General features: G+C 35.4%; 4 protein-coding genes, 1 long non-coding RNA gene, 1 other non-coding gene and 1 pseudogene across 8 annotated transcripts; 3 read left to right on the top strand and 4 right to left on the bottom strand.

Annotated features, from left to right (window-relative positions):
- Positions 1–656: 656 nt before the first annotated feature.
- AT2G07970 lies at positions 657–1,015 on the bottom strand. The gene has a single exon (NR_140257.1). It is a non-coding gene; the product is annotated as an other RNA (long non-coding RNA).
- A 1,824-nt stretch (positions 1,016–2,839) lies between these two features.
- Positions 2,840–8,630, top strand: SCA3 (DNA/RNA polymerases superfamily protein). 2 transcript variants are annotated; one of them, NM_127973.5, is made up of 19 exons: positions 2,840–3,796; positions 3,873–4,061; positions 4,157–4,290; positions 4,445–4,514; positions 4,592–4,650; positions 4,792–4,909; positions 5,000–5,113; positions 5,259–5,390; positions 5,478–5,894; positions 6,141–6,191; positions 6,285–6,355; positions 6,491–6,575; positions 6,658–6,810; positions 6,898–6,972; positions 7,067–7,156; positions 7,259–7,306; positions 7,388–7,502; positions 7,583–7,686; positions 8,013–8,630. In NM_127973.5, the coding sequence occupies exons 1-19, from the start codon at positions 2,951–2,953 to the stop codon at positions 8,121–8,123; spliced, it is 2,982 nt and encodes a 993-aa protein (NP_179989.1). In that variant the 5' UTR covers positions 2,840–2,950; the 3' UTR covers positions 8,124–8,630. The 2 variants fall into 2 exon arrangements, with proteins under 2 accessions (NP_179989.1, NP_973525.2); NM_201796.2 differs by having other exon boundaries at positions 7,259–7,686; positions 8,013–8,564.
- On the top strand, positions 8,627–9,672 carry AT2G24110 (annotated as a pseudogene). Its single transcript has 5 exons — positions 8,627–8,727; positions 8,829–8,869; positions 8,986–9,138; positions 9,218–9,307; positions 9,400–9,672.
- A 346-nt stretch (positions 9,673–10,018) lies between these two features.
- MIR831 lies at positions 10,019–10,275 on the bottom strand. The gene has a single exon (NR_140660.1). It is a non-coding gene; the product is annotated as a microRNA ath-MIR831 precursor (primary transcript).
- A 211-nt stretch (positions 10,276–10,486) lies between these two features.
- ASG1 (ATP-dependent DNA helicase) lies at positions 10,487–12,736 on the bottom strand. Its single transcript, NM_127972.5, has 6 exons — positions 12,426–12,736; positions 12,101–12,340; positions 11,861–12,034; positions 11,671–11,777; positions 11,340–11,590; positions 10,487–11,259 (listed from the first exon to the last, which is right to left on the bottom strand). Exons 1-6 carry the CDS (start codon positions 12,558–12,560, stop codon positions 10,766–10,768), a joined length of 1,401 nt encoding a protein of 466 aa, NP_565562.2. The 5' UTR covers positions 12,561–12,736; the 3' UTR covers positions 10,487–10,765.
- A 1,070-nt stretch (positions 12,737–13,806) lies between these two features.
- PRPL35 (Ribosomal protein L35) lies at positions 13,807–15,606 on the bottom strand. The gene is made up of 3 exons (NM_179716.3): positions 15,201–15,606; positions 14,734–14,850; positions 13,807–14,142 (listed from the first exon to the last, which is right to left on the bottom strand). Exons 1-3 carry the CDS (start codon positions 15,441–15,443, stop codon positions 14,065–14,067), a joined length of 438 nt encoding a protein of 145 aa, NP_850047.1. The 5' UTR covers positions 15,444–15,606; the 3' UTR covers positions 13,807–14,064.
- Positions 15,607–18,701: 3,095 nt separating this feature from the next.
- AT2G24080 (F-box protein (DUF295)) lies at positions 18,702–19,877 on the top strand (the record flags this gene model as incomplete). The annotated part of the gene is made up of 2 exons (NM_127970.1): positions 18,702–19,107; positions 19,159–19,877. 2 exons carry the CDS (start codon positions 18,702–18,704, stop codon positions 19,875–19,877), a joined length of 1,125 nt encoding a protein of 374 aa, NP_179986.1.
- Between the last annotated feature and the right edge of the window lie 1,595 nt (positions 19,878–21,472).

Here is a 21,472-nt window from a genome sequence, read left to right as displayed (position 1 = left end):
TTAATCAACCTAGCCCACCACACAATACAACCACACCTTCTTTGTTTATATCTAAGTGTTAATTACCATATGGATTTAAATAAGTTGATGCAACTTGTAGCTCCAATATCGAACTTTTGTCTTTCGTGGTGTTGTTAATCATCACAATCTGGTCCGTATCGTACGCGGACACCGTCATAATTTATCTCATTTTTGTTGAGAGTGTTCCTCCTATTCGTCAACTTTTATAGCAAAAAATTGTTTTTATCATTTATGTTAGCCGTTGAAGTTTGGCTAATGTCTTAATAATCTAATATACATTTTTGAAGTAAAAATTAGGAAACAGATCTTAGTTTATAGAGTATTTACAATGGAATGTCATTGCTTTAATTTTTTAGATTTGTAAAAATTAGTTAAGGATTTTAAGATGAGAAATACTTGATTTCAAAGATCTCTAGTTATTCTCGATTATTTATTACTGTAAAATCTTGCTTAAATCCTATGTTTCTTTACCTAAAAATATATTTCTGGTTACGTTGCAGATTTTGGTTTGTTTGGTTACACAAGAAACAACTTACAGTCATAGCCCATCTTCTCTTTGCAATAGTATCATTGGAATGGTGCAGAACTTCGTCGGCAAGAACAATGTCAATTTTCTTGTAGTAGCAAGCGGTATATTTGGCACAAGATATTCGGTAAGTGGGTTTATCTAAACTTATAGTTCATCTAAACATTTTGTTTTGTTTTTCTAAGTTCGAGATCGTTAGCCGGAAGTAGTGTAAGATCCAATCTCGAGATTTGGTGGAAATGTGATAAGAGATAATTCTTTCTAACTGAGAGCTGAGGGAGCTCTTTATCGTTTGATGCATAGTGCCATATAGTTAAAAGATTTATGAGCTTACCTATCCTAGATAGGAGCGACTCAATCTCATAGAATAAGTCGATCTTATTTTGGGGTGCCAGATGATATATGTGGATCAAGAGTTCAAGACCTTTTTTAGAACCAATCATATGACCTTGCCAATTCTTACTGTATGTCCATAAAGTGGGTCTTTTGATAGTGTTTGTCTCTAGAGTATGCTTTTGACCATTTCAACCCGTGGGTTTGACCTATTAAGGTCTTGTCCCGTTACAACTCTCGTGTAACAATATAATTCGAATTATTCCTCTTGGCGCTGGTGGTTTACGTAGTTGGTGATGGCATATTGGCATGTTGCAGTTAATCCTCGAGTGCTAAAAGGTTAGCCGTCATGGTCAACATGTAGAAACGAGCTCTCGAGCAACTAGTCATGTACTAAATTCGTCTATAGTGTTTTCATCGCCATCATTAACAAGTATATGTTCGCTTGCAAATTTCATCCGAACATTATATCTACTTGTTTACGGTTTACATCTCTAAACCGAGTCTAATTAACTTAACGCTTTTTTTTGTTTTACAACGAGCCATAATTCAAATCATATATATGAAAGTTAGCCAACTCTTCTCTCCATATGATTGACACATCATCACTTTAGCATTTGACATGTGTCTATTAAATAATTAATGTAAGCTCTTCAACTTCTAATTTATAGGTTAATGATATATTTATTATTTAATTTACATATTTAATTGTAGTATTACTAAATTTATTTTAATATTACATAATTTTTCAATAAAACCATTTTAATAGTTTTCTCATACTGGAAGATTTTTTTTGGTAATCCAAACTCAAAGTATGAGTATATAATAGTCGTGGATTACTTAATGATTTGAGTAAGTTGTTATCTTAAATTGATATTTATACAATAAATCATTAAGAAGGAAAGATACGTAAGGAGCTCCATCATCAAATTCTTAGGTTTCTAGAATCCAACACTACCCTTTGTTAAATTGGTTTAAGACAAACGTTGTTTATGAATTATCTGTATGATGCATTGTTGAGAATGTTATTAGAAAAAATATTTTTAATACTAAAAATAATTGTTTATTGCATGGGGAAATTTGCAAAACTACCCTTTTTTTACTACCTTTTGCAACAATACCCTTTTGTGTTGTCCATTTTTAAAAATATCTCTTCTCTTGAACAGAATGATCAAATTACCTTCATCTAATAGGAACATGTAATTGGAAACTGAAATTTTTACGCAAAAAAAAAATTTCCGCCAAACTTTTTTCCCGCAAAAAAACCTATAGCAGATGTGTTGTTTTTTGAAAATTTTTGGCGGGAATTTTTTTCCGAAATTTTTTTGGCGAGAAATTTATTTTGGAATAATTTAGGCGAAAAATATTAATATTTCATTTTGTTAACCTAATACAATTTTCAAATAGGGGTAAAATGGTCATTAAAAATTTAAAGAGAGTAGAAATAAAAATGACTAAAAAAAAGGTAGAGTTGAAAAAGGGCATCATGAAAAGGGCATTAGAAATAAATTTTCTATTGCATGAATAAGTAATTAGATAAATAAAAATTATATTTAAATTAAACAATACGAAAAAATTCGAAAAAACCGCAGCGTAGCGCGGATGATCATCTAATGGCTAATAATAATTACCCAAACAAAATAATATTCCTTCTGTATTTTTAGTTAGTGTTTAAGAGTTTTACACACAAATTAAAGAATCATTTAGGGAGCTTATTGGTTCTTGCATTTTTTCTACTGATGATAAAACAATCAACATATTATATTTCGTCAACACTAATTAATTTTTACATGGTCTAAAACATCAACTAAAAAATACAAGGGGATATTTAATGTTCATATTCCCTATATTTTGTTTTTTAATTAAATGTATTTGTTTTTCTGAATATTTTATAAATCATTCTAGAAATACAATGGATTTTCTTTTTTTGATATATTTGGGGAAAAAAACAAAAGAGTAGAGGTTTTAGAGAGGTTTGTTGGATTGTTTTGCTCTCAAAATTTCTTTCTCTTCTTCAAATGTTCATTGGAAGACCAATACCTTATCTTCTACTATCTTCACCTTCCTTCCATGGCTTCCGCTGCGGCGGCTTCTCCTTCTCTCTCCTTAAACCCAACCTCTCATTTCCAACACCAAACTTCTCTCGTCACCTGGCTTAAACCTCCTCCCTCCTCCGCCCTCTTCCGCCGCAAAACCCTTCCTTTCTTCGAACGCCACTCACTTCCGATTTCAGCTTCTTCTTCTTCTTCTTCTTCCTCTTCTACTTCCCTCTCCGTTCACGAGAAACCCATTTCGAATTCGGTTCACTTCCACGGCAATCTCATCGAGAGCTTCGAGAATCAGGACTCTTCATACGCTGGAACCATTAAAGGAGCAAGCTTGATTGAGGAGCTTGAGAATCCTGTCGAAAGGAATGGACTTTCTGGTCGGAGAAGACTGTTTATGCAAGACCCACCATGGATCTCTGCTTTGTTTCTCAAGGGTTTGAGTAAAATGGTTGATCAGACTTTGAAAATCGAGCGGAAAGATATCGATAAGAGGAAATTTGATTCCTTGAGGAGACGACAAGTGAAGGAAGAGACTGAAGCGTGGGAGAGGATGGTTGATGAGTACAGAGATTTGGAGAAGGAGATGTGTGAGAAGAATCTAGCTCCGAATTTGCCTTATGTGAAACATATGTTCTTGGGATGGTTTCAACCTTTGAAAGATGTGATTGAGAGAGAGCAGAAGTTGCAGAAGAATAAGAGCAAGAAGGTTAGAGCAGCTTATGCTCCTCATATTGAGCTTTTGCCTGCTGATAAAATGGCGGTTATTGTGATGCATAAGATGATGGGTTTGGTTATGTCTGGACATGAAGATGGGTGTATCCAAGTTGTTCAAGCTGCTGTTAGTATTGGCATAGCTATTGAGCAGGAGGTATGAATGAGTAGTAATTCAATTTGTTTCTATAAAGAAATGATGTGTTGAGTCGTGGTTTTGGTTGATCTCTTAGGTGAGGATTCATAACTTCTTGAAGAGAACTAGGAAGAACAATGCAGGGGACTCACAAGAGGAATTGAAAGAAAAGCAATTGCTTAGGAAACGTGTTAATAGTTTGATTCGAAGGAAAAGGATTATTGACGCATTAAAAGTGGTGAAAAGTGAAGGTACCAAACCATGGGGACGAGCTACACAAGCTAAGGTCTGGCTTTGATAATTCGTTTGAGTGAAATTATAGTATTTGCCTTTGGTATTGACACATTTCATCTTTGTTGTTGGGCTTATGCTAAATTTCAGCTTGGAAGCCGTCTGCTAGAACTATTGATCGAAGCAGCTTATGTGCAACCTCCCTTGACCCAGTCTGGGGACTCTATACCCGAGTTTCGACCTGCATTCAGACACAGGTTTAAAACTGTGACTAAATATCCAGGGTGAGAGAAATCCTCAAAATGAGTACCCATCTCTTTATTTGTTTTTCTAGTCAGTTGTTTTATGTATAGAACCGTCTATTGCAAGAAAGTTGTTTTTTTCTCAACTGGGATATATGCTTATGGTGTAGAGTTTACTTATCACTGGAACTTGCAGGTCTAAGCTGGTGAGGAGGTATGGAGTTATTGAATGTGACTCGCTCCTTCTTGCAGGACTAGATAAATCTGTGAGTTAAGATGTCTTTTTTATCATTCCATTCATGAGCTGTTAGGTGATCTTTTATTGTTTTTTTGTCTCATGCAGGCTAAGCATATGTTAATTCCTTATGTTCCGATGTTAGTGCCACCAAAGAGATGGAAAGGGTATGCTTTGAAAAACTCTTTCTTGTTTTGCTCTAGATTTTATCCCCTTATGAATCATGCCCTATTATTGAGAACCACACATTATTTTTAGCCATGGGTTTCTCGTGCTTACGTATGCAAATGCTGTGACATTTTCTTCAGATATGACAAGGGTGGTTACTTGTTTTTACCTTCCTATATCATGCGTACTCATGGATCCAAAAAGCAGCAAGATGCACTGAAAGATATTAGTCACAAGACTGCTCATAGAGTATTTGAGGTACATTGGTATTTCGCTCTTGTAATATATATTTTGTTGTTGCTCTCAGGTAATGTATTATATTAATATTCCGAAATTGAACTTGAATAGGCATTGGATACACTTGGGAATACCAAGTGGAGGGTGAATAGGAATATACTTGATGTGGTAGAAAGGCTCTGGGCTGATGGAGGCAACATTGCAGGCTTAGTTAATCGTGAAGATGTAAGTCACTAGAAATGTTATGAGATTTCTGAACTTTTACCTTTCATTGTTTCATTTCAAGAGTTAATTAATCTGCATAGTTATAGGTTTTAATGGTATGTGTCTGACGTATTTTTGTTCTCTTTCTTATTTTATTTTTGTTTAGGTTCCCATACCCGAAAAACCATCCTCTGAGGATCCTGAAGAACTCCAGTCCTGGAAATGGAGTGCTCGAAAGGCCAACAAGATTAACAGAGAGAGGCATTCTCTAAGATGTGATGTTGAGCTCAAACTTTCTGTAAGAAATACATTCTTACTGCTTAAGACTTTTCGTTCCGTCTTCACTTAACTAGGAAAAGATATAGACTAAAGGTTATCATTGCAGGTGGCTAGAAAAATGAAGGACGAAGAAGGATTCTACTACCCTCACAATCTTGACTTTAGAGGCCGTGCATACCCAATGCATCCTCATCTGAATCATCTGAGTTCTGATCTTTGCCGTGGAACCCTGGAGTTTGCTGAAGGACGACCACTTGGAAAGTCAGGCTTGCATTGGCTGAAAATACATTTAGCAAACCTCTATGCAGGTGGTGTTGAAAAGCTCTCACATGATGCCCGTCTGGCTTTCGTGGAAAACCATTTGGATGATATAATGGATTCAGCTGAAAATCCTATACATGGAAAACGATGGTGGTTAAAGGCTGAAGATCCGTTTCAGTGTTTAGCTGCATGTGTTATTCTGACACAAGCCTTGAAAAGCCCTTCACCTTATTCAGTAATTTCCCACTTGCCTATTCATCAGGTAAGCACCGTAAACTTATATCCAAAGTTATCCTACTCTTTTTAGTTACTTGACACTTGCTTTCTGTAGAAGATTCTAGGTTGGGGAATTCAGTAGACTGTTTGCTTTTCCCTTTTGTTAAGTTTTTAATTGGTTTCACCAGATATGGTCTTTCCATTGGGATCTGAATCAACTGTGCTATACTCTTTTCAAAGAATCTGTGAATTCTTAAACAACACTTTTTCCTTGAATCATTTCTATGTGCAGGATGGGTCGTGCAATGGTCTACAGCATTATGCAGCTTTAGGAAGAGATAGTGTAGCCTCTCTTGTGAACATTTATAATATGCTTTTTTCTCTTAGTAATTTTCAATCTCATATAGTTCTCTTCTTGTAAACTGGCTTCTCTCAGTTTGAAGCTGCGGCAGTTAATCTAGTTGCAGGAGAAAAACCAGCTGATGTCTACTCTGAAATTTCACGGAGGTATCATATCAATTTTGAATGGAGTAGCTGTCAATTTCATTTATTCGAGTTGGAATCATGTCAGGTGTAGCTTCTTATGGTTTTTCTCTCTGTCTCTCTTTCTCACTCCTCTCTTCTTTGCTTGTGCTGAGATAGAGTTCATGAAATAATGAAGAAGGACAGCAGTAAGGATCCTGAGTCAAACCCAACCGCCGCACTGGCAAAGATCCTTATCACTCAAGTGAGTATCAACGGTTTTTGATTGAACATTATGCCACAGCAAAAGTTCTTCCCAGTGATGCAATGTTTTCTTCTAATTTCAGGTCGACAGGAAGCTGGTAAAGCAGACGGTAATGACGTCAGTATATGGTGTCACCTATGTAGGGGCTCGTGAACAAATAAAAAGAAGATTAGAAGAGAAAGGTGTTATCACTGACGAGAGAATGTTATTTGCTGCTGCTTGCTATTCTGCAAAAGTAAGAAGAATAGTGGCATTCACGCGGATAAATGTTATTTTGTTTTTAGCTATGTACTAATGTTATACTTGAAACATTTCTCCTCAGGTGACGCTAGCTGCCCTTGGAGAGATATTTGAAGCGGCACGTGCCATTATGAGTTGGCTTGGTGATTGTGCAAAGGTGTGGTCTTGTAGCATGTTTATTAACTCTGCTCTTCTACGTTTAGTAAATAGAGACTTACTAGTGTTTTCTTTTTGACTTGTCAATTTTACAGATAATTGCTTCCGATAATCATCCAGTGCGATGGATCACCCCTCTTGGGCTTCCTGTTGTGCAACCCTATTGCAGAAGTGAAAGACATCTGGTAAGTATTATCCATTAAGAATCCTTCATGTTATTTAAAAATCATCTCTCTGCGAGCCAATAATTTTGACTTTGTAATCAAATATGGCCACTGTGATTACAGATAAGAACATCTCTTCAGGTTTTGGCTCTGCAGCGAGAGGGTAACACGGTAAAGCCGATTTGTTTGTTTCTTTGTTTTCACTGAGCAAGACTATCAGTGGGTCTTTGCTTAAAGACTATCAATTCGCAGGTCGATGTTAGGAAACAAAGAACTGCATTTCCTCCCAACTTTGTGCACTCGCTGGACGGCACTCACATGATGATGACTGCTGTTGCATGTCGAGAGGCCGGCCTAAACTTTGCAGGTTAGTTCTGTCAATTCGACTAATGGCCTACCAACAAAAAAAGAAGTATTATCTTCTTATTGAATGCTTGGGTTCTGCAGGTGTGCATGACTCATACTGGACCCATGCATGTGACGTTGACACAATGAACAGAATACTTAGAGAGAAATTCGTTGAGCTTTACAACACACCGATCCTTGAAGATGTAAGTTTTCGATAACTCTCTAGTTAGAAGCTTAGGACTAAACGTCTGACTTTCTTTTTCTGCACATCTGCCAAAACAAATGAATGTGGTTTTCACCAGACGATTTTCAAATCGTATGTGAAGTATTTTCCAGCTTTTACTGATCACAAGTTTATACTTACGATCACAAGAAATCCTGAAACAAAGCTATCTTTATTGAATATCAACATTAATGATGATGCTCTAGTTAGTACTTCTTTCTCTAACTGTATTTAGGATTTGATTGAAGCGTTTGTATGAATTACAGCCTCGATTGGCTTGTTGATATTGTTGTGTTCTTGATACAGTTGCTCCAAAGTTTCCAAGAATCATACCCGAATCTCGTGTTTCCTCCAGTACCAAAGAGAGGTGATTTCGATTTAAAGGAAGTTCTCAAATCACAGTACTTCTTCAACTGAGTCATGCATGTAGCACCAGTGAACCATCTGAAGAAGGGAGCAAGTTTTTGACGCAGGGATCTTCCTTGGTGGCCTGTAAATAACATCCACCACCTCAAAATGACATGGAAAGAACCAGAAATGTGCAAGAAAGACAAACTGATACTGCAACACACTAAGATTCTGACATAAATTATCTTGCAGCAGAAGAGGAATTCAGACAAATCTACTTAGAGAAATTTTGGCAGCATTGAAGAAGTTTCTAGCTCAGTAGGTAGGTCCTAGACAGTCTTGAATAATTGATGTAAGGTATGAGTCATTTGCATCAAGCTTGTTTTTGGAGATGAGATTAGGATTAGAGTTGTGTTGTATCTGTCATTCGTAATGTTGTACAGAGAGAGACTTCATATACAAAACAAGAACACAATAACGATGATTTAGTAAGTTTAAAGAAAATTTAGCAATGAATGGGTCATCAGGATTTCAGGGCCTGAGTCCCAAAGCCCATTTTATTATAACTACGAATCTGCCGCTTTTGCGATTTAGGGTCATTTTCTCCTTCCACAAGCAGTTTAGGGCTTCTCTTTCTCGATACTCTCTACCAACCTCAACAATGGCGGAGCAGGTTTCTAATCTCTTCTTTTCTATCATTTTTGTAAAAGATCATGTCTCTTTCCTTTTTTCTTCTCCTCTGAGCTCTGAGCTCCAATTTAATGTGTGTTGCAGACGGAGAAGGCATTCTTGAAGCAACCGAATGTCTTCTTGAGGTAAAAGTTAACGAAAACATCTTTTGATTTCTTCATTTCCTTAGAGTTATGTGTTATTGGAATGAGTTATGTGTTTATGTAGTGTTTGAGTTGTTCCTTGTTTGTGAATTGTGTAGGTGCATACATTGACAAGAAATGTCCATTTACTGGGACAGTTTCGATTAGAGGTCGTATCTTAGCAGGTACTTGTCACAGTGCGAAAATGCAGAGGACCATCATTCCATCATTGTTAGGAGGAACTATCTTCATTTTGTTAAGAAGTATCAAAGGTGACAAAAAGATCTTTACTTTTGGCTTCCTTCTGCTGCGATACCACCTTTCAGTCTTTTAACTTTGAAGTATCTACAGGTATGAGAAAAGGCATTCGAACATTCCCGCTCATGTCTCACCGTGTTTCCGTGTCAAAGAAGGAGATCATTTGATCATCGGGCAATGCAGGTGAGGACAGTAATGATTTATCTTGAATTCATTAGAATCTTTGTGATAAATTACATGCTAATAGATACCATTGGCTTAAAATGATGTTTCAGACCGTTGTCAAAGACGGTGAGGTTTAACGTCTTAAAGGTCATTCCTGCTGGGAGTTCTGCTATAGGGAAAAAAGCATTCACCGGAATGTAGAGACTTCTTAACTTGTTGGGATCGATCGAATTAAGAGTATTTTGGTTTTCGTATGTTGTAATTGTCCTCAAGAGAAACCTCTGTTTTCATTTGTGTTAGCTGAAAATGTTACTGTTTCAAAACGTTTTCACTTACAAGTACCATTATACATAAGAATCATCCTCTTATGTTTGTTATTGTTAGAGCTGGCTTTGGTTTAAAAATCAAGTGAATTTAAGGTAGATGTGTTGTCTTGTGTAAAAGATCTAGATCAAAATGTGTTTGAAGAAAAACTGTTGGTCTAAGTGAATAAGGAAAGTCTAAGGATGTTGCCAAAATGTGTTTGAAGAAAAACAAGTTTTGGCAAAAATTCATAAAAAATTCAGCACTTTTGGAACGACAAAAGACACGCCTTATATTTTTGAATCTTTCGTAGTCTTGGATAAAATCAGCGACTTCCTTGCAACTCTTTAGCCTTTTACCTTGAGGCAATGAACATCGGCTTTATAGCAATGTTCTCTAAGAATCAAAATCCTCCTGCACCCTTGAAGGCTTTTTGGTAAACCATGCCGATGTTACATGTAGAGTGTCATAGAATCGCAAGAAGAGTACGAAGAGATCAGAAGTAAACACACCAAACAAGTGTTTTGGGTAAACCATACTGATTCACAAACCAAAACCACTTGTTTTGGTGATTCACAAACCAAAACCACTTGTTTTGGTGATTCACTCCTCATCTCCTTGTACGCTTCTTGAGACTCTTAAGACTCTATAAATCTCTTCTTGTAGCACTGTCCGCATTGTGCAGCGTATCATCTCTCTATGTGTCTATTAACTTGTTTCTGCTTCATAAATGAAATCAAACAAATTAAGATTTTGAGAGAACGAATCATGTAAAGATCTCCATTCGTCTACTCTATTTAAAACTTTGAGGTAGATGAAAGTAACGCTTGGGGGAAGTGAAGAGGTGCATTAAAACCAAAACAAACCATGTTTAAAACTGAAACGTCTTCGAAGGAAAAAATGTTTCTTGTGAAGAAAAGTTACTTGTTCTGCCTCTCTTTCTCTATACGATAACAAAGAACACGAGTTTAGGATGAAAGCAATAATAAAGTTTTGTTAATGTTTCAAAAAAAGAAATGGCTTTTAGAAAACGCCATCACAAAAGCATTTCTTTACAAGGATTCATCATCAAACACAAAAGTTCCTCCAAATCCTTAAGAACGAGAGAGATAATTTGATTTACAGCTACTTGTTCAAGATTCCTAGAACAAGAACTTTTCGGTTCACTATCTACTAGTCTTCTTCTGAAATGTTGAACAAGAACTTTGGGAGTGATGTGATTCGAGGAAGGTGCACCAGCAAATCACTGAATGAGTCTTTCCTTGACATCCCTTGTAGTGGCTTGCTGCTTGAAGCAGGGTCAACAACTCTTTTGCCTCCTTCGGGCATGTGTCTATTGTTATCGACCCCAACAACTCTTTCGGTATCAGCAGTTTCGATATTGAGCTGTGAGTTTGCAGCAGATTGCAAGAGGTTGCAGAAAGAATTCACCTTTGACATGACAGACTTCTCATCAGATGGATCGGTTTGAGTGTTGTCACTTAGCAGTAACTGTTTCATTTCCTCAAACTCTTGGTTGTTTTCACAAGCTTGATCTGACAAAAACGTAAGGAAATCGTTCATCGAGATAGATTGGTGTAGTCCAGGCATTTTTATCTGACTCCAACCGTTTGTATTCCTCGAATCAATGGAACCACCAACTCCTTCGATTGCACGAGCATCCATCACTATATATAAACAAGAACGTATGACCACAAGTAAAGAGAAACGAATGTGAACGATAAGATAGTGGAAACAAACAAAATACCTGAGCTAGGCGATAGTGCGTCATGAGATAGAGACACATGTTCTGATGATGACTGAGCCCCAACAGGAGATGCAATATTATGAGATCCAGACACTGAGGGATCCTCAAATATAGATAGTCGTGAATCAAAGAACGGTGCGGCCAAGTTTATCTCTGGCTGCCGGCTTAGACAGAACAAGCGATGATCACATTGAACAAGCTTCTCAAAATGTTTGTTCATAATCCCTGGGGGACACTGCAGAAAATGTTGCCTACCATATCACAAAGATACAGAAACCATTATCAGCCTATACTCACGAGTTAAGACTAAGGACATAAGAAATGTTCTTACCTGTTCATGCTAGCTTGACCATCAGTAAAATCCGATGTCGCCTGCCACAAAGTATGTTTTCTAGGCTGCGGATTAGTTTCTCTGAAAAACAATGGCCGCCTAGCCAGCTGAAAAACAGAACAAAGATAACAAATTAAAACATAGATGGTCGAGCAAACAAACGAAACGATCACAAGAATTCATTTCGTACCACAATAGTCAGGGTTCCAGGTTCATCCTCTGGCAAATTAGCCTTCAAAGCCATAATATCAGACCACTGAATCTCAATCTTGCTCTTAAGACCTTGTTCCAACACTTCCCACACAAGTTTATGTTTTGCAAAGTAACATTTCGCCACCAAATCACCTTCATACCTTGACTTATACTACAAACAAAATTCAAAATCAGATTCCAAAACACACCAATAAAAAACAAACTTTGAAAGACTCACCTCCCATTGACCAATCCTGAGAATAGTAGCAGGAAAGTTAGAAGCTTTAAGCTTCTCAACGGTTCCTACACCACCAAAACCAAAACTTTCTTTCTTAACCGAATTTGAGTCATCACCACTTTGAGAAAGTTTCATCTCAATCAGTTCTTGAAAAGATGGGCTCTTTTTTAAACTCAACCCCAAAGGACTTGGCTCTTCAAGTAGACTAAACTTAGAGACACTTGTTCCATTGCTCCATAGCTAAATTCATTTCAAACCCAGACAATAAAAATCCAAACTTTATAAAAGATGAAAGTACTAAACAAAAGTTTTCTCAACAAAAAACCTTGGATCGTTTGTTGAGAGGAGCGTGTTCTTCTTCAAGAGAATCTTCAATGATCTCTAACTTCACCGGAAAATTGTTGTTCCGATGCTTCGAAGCTTGTCTTAGATGATTCTCTGATCTCATCATCTCCACCATCCAAAAAACACAAAACCCTGAGAATCTAAGAGAGTAACGAATTTTGATTTGAAGATCTAAAAGAACGCGAAAAGGACGCGATTGAATAGCCACGCGCTTGAGAGATTTGTTTTTTTAATAGAAACAAATGTTGAGTTTCTAGAAAGTACCCGAATTGGCCTTTATGGTGTCTTTACGTAGGAGGCTATTTTTGTCATTCCTTATTTCAATACTTGGTTGAGATAGGCTGTTTAGGTCCCACGTTTTGCTTTTTTAATGACGGCTATTGATGGATAATTTGACACGTGTCATATTATTCGGACGCTAGCTTCTTATCTAATTTCTCTTTCTCCTTTCTTTGGCTTTGGTCTGTTTTTGTCGTCACATATTATAAAATTAAAATGGTTCCAATATTTGTATCAAATTAAAATGTGATATTTCATCATAAATTATAAAATATCAAGTGTCTTTAGGATATTTAAGTTTACTGTCAAGTGTCTTAACATTTATAAAAGATTGCTAATTGCTAAACACCCCCAAGAATTAGCAATTTTCTTACATTTTATGATGAAATATCAAGTGTCTTAGGATATTTAGTTTACTAATGTGTTAACACATCATCTAAAGTGTTCAATAATTTCTTTTTGTTTATAATAGAAAATGTTTTTTTACAGTGCAAAATAGAAAAGGTTTAGAAGATTTTAATCAATCATATATATTATTGACATATGAATCCAATCATAATTTATTACTTTAATATATGTAAAAAAAAAAGATGATTATAATATTTTTTGTGTTTGCATTTTTGACATTAAAAAATAAATCTATTAAAATTTTACAACTAGGTGTCACTTTGATTTAAATTTTCCAATTTTATGTTTAGAATTTTTTAAATTTGGATATTTTAATTTAATATAGGTAAGTAAAATAAAATATTGATCATGATTTATATTTTATAGTCTATAATTTATAAGAATGTTGTTGCAATGACAAGTTTGACAACCCATATAACTAAATCCAGAGTTAGTGAACATTTTTTTTTTTTAATTACTCAAAGATTTACATCTATTTGGCCGGAGAACCGAACATTTAATATAGTAAACATTACACTGTACTGTATTTTTTCTTTATCTAATGAACTCCCATTGTCAATGCATTAGCTAGTGAGTCACTATCACAGCCGCATTTTATCTTAATGCTTTTGACAACAAAAAAATAATGGATTGGGTTGTGAGACTTGAAAAGTGTCATAAGTGAGATTGGTGTGATTATAATACTTTGAAGTCTTTTAAGATATATCTGTCTCTGATTTCTTAACCCAAATCATTGATCAATGACCAAACTCGTTGATGAGGTATATGTTACACCTAGAATAGTTGTCATGCGAGACAAGAAAAAGAAGACACAAATATGAAACAAAAATCAACTCATTGACCAAATTATATCACAATACAAAAGGATATTACCACAACTTTAGATTACAAAATGAGAATTGCAGGTAAGAAAAGGATCAAGCCTGCTCTGCTTAAGTCGCCTTTCGATTGACTTTCAAGTAGGGCAGAGCTCCGATCACGTTGTCATAGTCGCTCCGGTTCACTTCCGTCTGCAATACAGAAGACAGAACACAAAGCTAAACGTGTAAGAGAGAACAGAGCAGCGAAGTTGCTAATTAACAAAGCCAAAACAAGTAATAACTTGAACTTGTGATCATTAGATTGATGCCACAAGATTTAGTTTTGTTTTTCTTTTATACTAGTTGATGATAATAGATTTCTCCCTTAGCCACATTTCTAATGAAAGCCACTGCAGATATCAATCGCATGGTTTCCATATCAAGGGTATAATTCTGCCAATAGCGTTAATCCCCCATTTAAGAGATTCAGCGAGAGGTGCACAGAGGCAAATGCACAATGAAAGACACGGTTTGAAGTTCAAAAATATGTCTTTCGACAAACGAAACCGTATATTTACTACCAAGACATTAGCAAACAAGTCATAACTGGGTTGATAACATGAGTTTTTGTTTGCTAAGAGCATGTTCTTTTCCTAACGATTCATACCACATGCTGAAACATTCAGCAAAACCCACTCACAGCTAATCACTAAAGCTCAGAAAATACGAATGCATTTCACACACACAAAACTATATACCCATCACGATATGCAGAACCAAACAAGATTAAAGAAAACGAACCATTTTCGATAGACGTAATTTCCTCTTGTTGTTCTTCTTAGCTAACAAATGCTGCTTTCCAGATCTCCTCCTCACAATCTTCCCTCTACCCGTCACTCTGAACCGCTTCGCTGAGGCCTATCAACAAAATACATTACACATTCTCATAATTCCATTCAACAAAGACTTAACACCAATCAAGAAAAGGAAACACCTTTACTGAAACAATTCAAAACTTCTAAAGCTAATATGAAGTTCTCAGTGTCAGTAATCTCAAACTTCACCAGATATACTCTTAAGTCTATCACTATGACACCAATAGACACAAGAATAGCCAGTGAACCGAAGAAAAATCCAAACTTTCAAAGCATTGATATTCCAATTTCCGCCACTATACTCTCCAAATCATAGTACTTCACTTCAATTTCAGCTCAACTTAACCAAAAACCAGAAATGCAGAGAAAGTGAGAGAGATAGGGGAAAAGTACCTTGTGGGTCTTCATCTTGTAGCCCTTATGAGCGAAAACGGTAAAAGAATGAAGCTTTTGAGAATTGGGGGAAGCAACTGTAGAAATCTTCAGAGGCAAAACAGCGCGAAGCCCAGAAATGGAGTGACTTGAGGAAAGACTCGTCGCGAAATGAACGGAACTGCGAAGTGAGACCTTTGGAGAAGAAGAGCGTAAAGGATGACAGAAGCTAACGTTAACGGAAGCCATTGAGAGAGAAGCCATTAGGGTTTGTGCTCTCGGCGAATTTTTGATTTTTTGCGCTCACTCCGATTGAGGAAAGAGATGATGAAGAAGATAAGCTTTTTTCGCCTTAAGAGCTAAAGAGAGTGAACGGATGATGTGATATCCGGTTTACTTCGGTTTATTCCGGTTAGGAGAAAACCGGTATAGTTGGTTTTGCTCAAAATGATAACACTTGGCCAAGTGTGCATAATAAAGAAAGAAATGATTAAATCAATGGAAACCAAAGATGACAACATCTTAACATTAATCTTTAGGCCAAAGCTTTTAAACAGTCATTAATGGGTTTGAATAGGCCAAAGTCCGAAATTTTGGTGGAATTTAAGGAAGTTGTGAATCATACTGATTAATGGACAAAGTACATAAGATTTCGTTGGTTGATATACGTTTTGGCAACATGTATTGCATCAAAAAATATATTTTTGTACCTTATTCCTATTATCATAAAATTTGTTTTATCAATGGAGGACAAAACTACAACTTGTGTGGCCTTTATTGATTAGGCTTGAAGGATGTTGGCTTCAATGAAGCTTTATCTCATGAATGTATCGAATATATGGTAAGCTCGAGATTTGGAAAACGATTTCTTTGCTTTTAGTCAAGGTTGCGGCAGCTCAATGATGAAAGTGGATAGAGTATTTTCTAATTTCAATGAGATTTCAGTGGAGCTTGTTATTCATTTCCAGCAGATGATAGATTGGTCGGAGAATGCAAATTCAGAAGATATATTGCCTACGTACAATAATTTAAGCCACATTGTAGGTTTTCGACGTAGAAGGTGTTCTTAGATGTTTATTTAAAAGTAGTGAAAGAGATGAAATAAGTTCTATGATAGAGGCATTTGTGTACCTATCGGACCATCCCTTAGATGTAACTAGATTTTCTTCTCCAACCATTTATGGCTTTGCTGGAGTTTTGCCCATGATATTTGTAAGCTTCAGAAACATTAAAAAAGTGATGCAATCAGGTGTTTTGGTGGAATTCGGGGAATTCGTAAGTCACATTGCTGATCACATTAAAGATATTGACCTTTTTTGAGTAAACATGGACGAAATACACACAATTTCATTAATTGATGTCTGTTTTGGCAACATGGATCACAACGAAAGGAATATTATGGTCACAATATAAGCAAACATACTATGGGTGACTCATGAATATGTGTTTTAAATAAAAGTATAATTGGAATGAAAAATAATAAAGTGATATTTAATTTCACATAATGGGGTTATACTGTGAGATAAGTTTGGGTCGATATTAATTTGGAATGGTATAGCGCATGTAAAATCCTAAAATTACCACTCAAAATACATTTATATAATATTAAATACTGTAACAAAATAAATAAAATATAAAATTCAAAATTGTTTTAGCAAGAACTTAAAATTTAATTTTCTTAGTTAAAAAACATCGACCGGCCCGCAGTGAACAACAAAAAACATTATGCACACCAAATAAATCAGTTTTTTTTTTAAATCAAATAAGTAACCTCACTGCAGGTCATATCAATATAAGTGAATAATAGGTTTCTTGCTGAGTTTCCTATTTTGATCTCACGTGATTTACGCCACACTTTCTCTAATCGACGTAATGTCGTGAGTAAAAATATCATTTCTCTTTTTGGTCAAGAGTATATATATAGTAAATACTTTCATTTTTGTGTTCAGAAAAAAATATTACTTTCATTTATTTTTTTAGTTTTTTCATATTAAAATTTCTTGATAGCTTTTTCTGTGAGTTAGCTTCAATATATTAGTCAGCTCATAATGAGTTCGGATATTTCATAAGTTAGCTCAGCTCAGCTTATTTTTTTCTAAGAGCTTCTATATCTAAACTCGTGCTCAGATCATCATGTTCTTGAACAATAACAAACAAAATCTAATAATAATAATAATAATCCAATAATATAGATTTATAGTTAAATATTGAAAATAATTATAAATCCAAGAAAAAACTAATTTGAGATATGAAATACGATAGGACAGATAGATGCAAATTTATAGAGACGACCTAGTTGAGATTAATGACGTTTATGATACAAACGATGATTTAAGATTGTGTTTATTCTGTTATTCTTTTAAGTGTTTGTTACAATGAAAACCTCTTTTTATAGAAGAAGGTTCCGGTTTAACCAAGGGTAGTCACAATTGATTCTCAGTTTACATAAACCATTCTACACACTATTAATGTTCCTCGAGAACTCTCTCTTCAAGCCAGAGATCGATACCTCTAGGCGGTTTAGTTTTACCGAAGATGAAGTATGCAATAGGAACTAACCTCCAAACTCCTAAATAGATCTTTATCCTATTAAAATATAAAAAATTGAACAAATCACAGTTTTTTTTTTGTGTGTGTGTAAGATAGATGAATGAAATGTTGGAGATGGAATTAACACCCTTCCTTTTGACTCGTTTCAAGACGAAGACAGCCCATTAAGAGATAATCAGCCCAATGCAAAGACGGTCCACTAAAATAGTGATCGGCCCATAAAAAAATCAGCAACGATGAAGCTGACCCGTTCAAAATCTATATATACATTTTTGCTTCCATTTTGTGAAATAAATCCTGGAGTTGGAACTTATTTACAATGGCTGCTATTGGCTTTTAATTATTGATTTTTTTTTTGCAATAAATTAATTAACAAATAAAAAACATTCCAAATATATTTCAATCTCATATATCATGCAAATTTCTCCAAAATTTGAACTAGATTTCGGTAACTATTTAAAACAAAAAATATTTGACAGACCAAAATACAATTGCAATCCCTTAAAATAAGCAAAACACACCTAAATACATTTCTTATCAATTCACTAAACTTATTTCTCCAAAATTTGAACTAGATTTCGACAACTATTTAAAACAAAATATTGTTTGACAAACTAAAATACAATTGCAAGCCCGTAAAACATTTATTTTCATTATATATTTAAATTAGCGGTGTACTGCGGTTTTTTTTTACGGGACGGGTTTGGCGGAACGGGTTTGGAATGACGTTACTTAATAACAACAGTAAACTATAAAATAAAAATAATTTATAGATAGATATAATTTGCAAACTTTTATATATACTGATTTAAAACAATTTATTATAAAACGAAAACACTGTTCATTAATTAGAGATGACAAAATTTGCGTACGTTTTTTTTTTTTTGGTATCAACGTTTAGTAATTAGTGTACGTGTAATTTGACGCCCCCCCTTAATATCAGCAGCAGACAAGATCATCTCCGTTCTGATAATGGATGGACTAGATGATCGACCAGCATCCGTAGCTGAAGTTGGTAATTCAAAACGAAGCGGGAGTCCTAAATATAATGAGCGTGCTAAGACCCCACGTCTGGATCCAAAACTCGGATCTCCGTTGCTGTTGTTGTCTCCAGAAGAGGGTGGTTTTCGTCTGTACAAGCCAGACGAAGATAAGTTTTACGAGACGAAGAGTGACTTTTCAGGGTATCGATTCCTAGCAAGCTCGGGTAAGTGGTTCCTAGTGGTAGATTCTAGATGGGATCTCTATATCATAGATGTGTTTAGCGATGAGAGGATCAGTCTTCCACCTCTAGAGTCAACCCAGGGTGGCCTTTATATGGTTGAGCGAGAAGGATCTAATGACTTCAAGGTTACGTTAATTGGAGGCAGTCTGAAAGGTCGTTGATGTGTTCACACTACCGAATATCTAAGAGGTCTTTTGTGGGTAGACGACAAGAATGGTGACTTTGTTGTTGTCTGGCAATTTGAGCAAGGCCAATTTTTAGGGTTTTGCAAGAAAGGAGATTTACATTACCGTGATATTCCAATACGTGTCGATGTTCGGAGGGAGTTCCGAGGCCTACAAGATGTGGTGCTCAAGGGTTACAATCTTTACATTCTGGTGAACCGTAGCTTCATTCGACACATTGATTTGTCCGGACAAGATGGTTTCAAGAATGTGTCCGAAACCCCTAGGTTTCCAATATCGGTTTCAGCCTTTGGGCGTGATTTAGGAATATCGGAAATCAAAAAGGTCATCTCTTTTAGCGATAGCATTGCTGTTACAACATCAGGAGATGTTTTGTTGGTCTTTACCACGGCTTTCGAGTCACTCGGTGAAAGGTCTAGGATCTTCCACGTCTACAAGAGGGATCCGGAAAAAGAGCTAAAAGGAAATATATGTGGAACCAGTCTTGTTGAGGTGGAATCTATAGGTGACGAGGCCCTGTTTTTCGATTTCGGTATCACCGTGCCTGCTGACCATACCCTTGGTATTGAGCCTAATTGCATCTATTTCACTCGTAATGACCGTTTCGGTCACAAGGACGGTTCCATTCCATGCCTAGTCGACATATGTGTGTACAACATTGCAACAAGGACCTTCAAACGCTTCCCTAGTCTGTCCAACTTAAAACTCAAGGATGCTATGTGGTTTCTCCCCTCTTGAATTTGGTGTTTTGTTTCTTGTGTTGGTGAAACATTCCCAGACTCTGCATTGTTATCATCTTTTTCTTTTTCATGTATGAAGATTTGACATTGCTAAGTGTTTAAAATTCCTTTAAAGACTTCTGTTCCAAATTTCAAACCATTACTTCAGATCAAATTATCATCATAAAAAGTTTTTTTTTTTTTTTTTTAAATGTCTTTGTGAACGTAAGATAGACTTTCACTATGCTTCTCACAAAGACTGAGAGCACTGAGAGTACTGTCACAACAATCACAAGTTAGAAAGATGAAGAAGAAGTGATTTTATGCTTGTTTTGAACCTCTCTTTTCCATTTTTAGGTTTTGTATGAACTCTAATTAAGTATGTTTATAAAATCCAAACTTGTTTTCTTTTAGTTTTTTATTTACTAATCTCTAATCTACAATGATTATGCTAATAAACAATATGGATCTTTGTGTTTTCATTATGATTAGTGAGTAATCTCCTTTGAGCCTTTGAGTTTAGTAGAGAAGGGTGGTTGTTGATTGATTCAAGATGCTTAGGAATTAATTTCAATAGATCCTTACTTCCTAGGTGTTCTTAGTGCTAGATAAGTCTTTGATTAAGCTAGTGTGGATCATAGGAAGTTTCATGCTTGGATTGTGTTCAATGAAATTACCAAAAAAAACTTAGTGAGTGTTTAGCATTCCTAGTTAGTAGAAATTGATGATCACGGTGCTAAGTGGTTATTTAAGCTGGGATTTAATGCTCCTTGATCATTTGATTGCGAACGGAAGTTTTTGATGATTAGATGATCAGTGAAGAGTACCATGGAAATGAATTAGTCTAGATTAGTGATCTAAGGCCAAATGAAAATTTCCTTACACAGTATTTTACATGATAGCGTATACTACACGTTTCATCACACGCAAGAAAACACACCATGTTTTGCAATTGTATTTTATTGTCTAGTTTTGCTAGAAAATTATATATGATTATCCATCAGATAATTTTTAATGAATTGGCATTGAATTGATCGTATTGAAGATTCATGTCTGAATCATAAACAAAAGTAAAATTGGGAATCATCTATCTACTATTTGTGTGTGTTACTGAATTTCTTCTCACTTTAATATAAATGAAGATTAAATATTTGTATAATCTAATTTTGAAAGTTATTATGAAATTGCACAAACTAGATCCAATAACTTAAGAGAAAAGGGATGGAAACATAGGAGAATCACGGCATATGCAATAAAAATGGTGGTCACAATATAATCATTTGGTTAAGCACATGAATGCTCATCATTTGGTCTTTCTTTGCTTATATACTTAACAACACCAAACGCCAAAAACAATCTAGAGTAATCTAAGTTATCTTTCACTTTCGGCATTTTAAATTTGTGTTGGTTTCAATAATATTAGTAATTATTATCTTACATTCTTTTTTACAACAATCATTATATTACATTACTCTCTTTCTTTTATTTTTTGGCTAAATACATTACTTTGTTTTTTAGCTAAATCTATACATTACTTGGTTACATTATATAGCGTCATTATCAATTTATCACTCATACAAATTTGTGAGTGCAGTTAGGTAAGCTCGTGTAATT

The sequence above is a fragment of the Arabidopsis thaliana genome, chromosome 2 (assembly GCF_000001735.4).
Source record: "Arabidopsis thaliana chromosome 2, partial sequence".
Lineage (NCBI taxonomy): Eukaryota > Viridiplantae > Streptophyta > Magnoliopsida > Brassicales > Brassicaceae > Arabidopsis > Arabidopsis thaliana.
The sequence above is the reverse complement of the archived record's forward strand: the minus strand, read 5'-3'. Positions and strand labels throughout refer to the sequence as shown.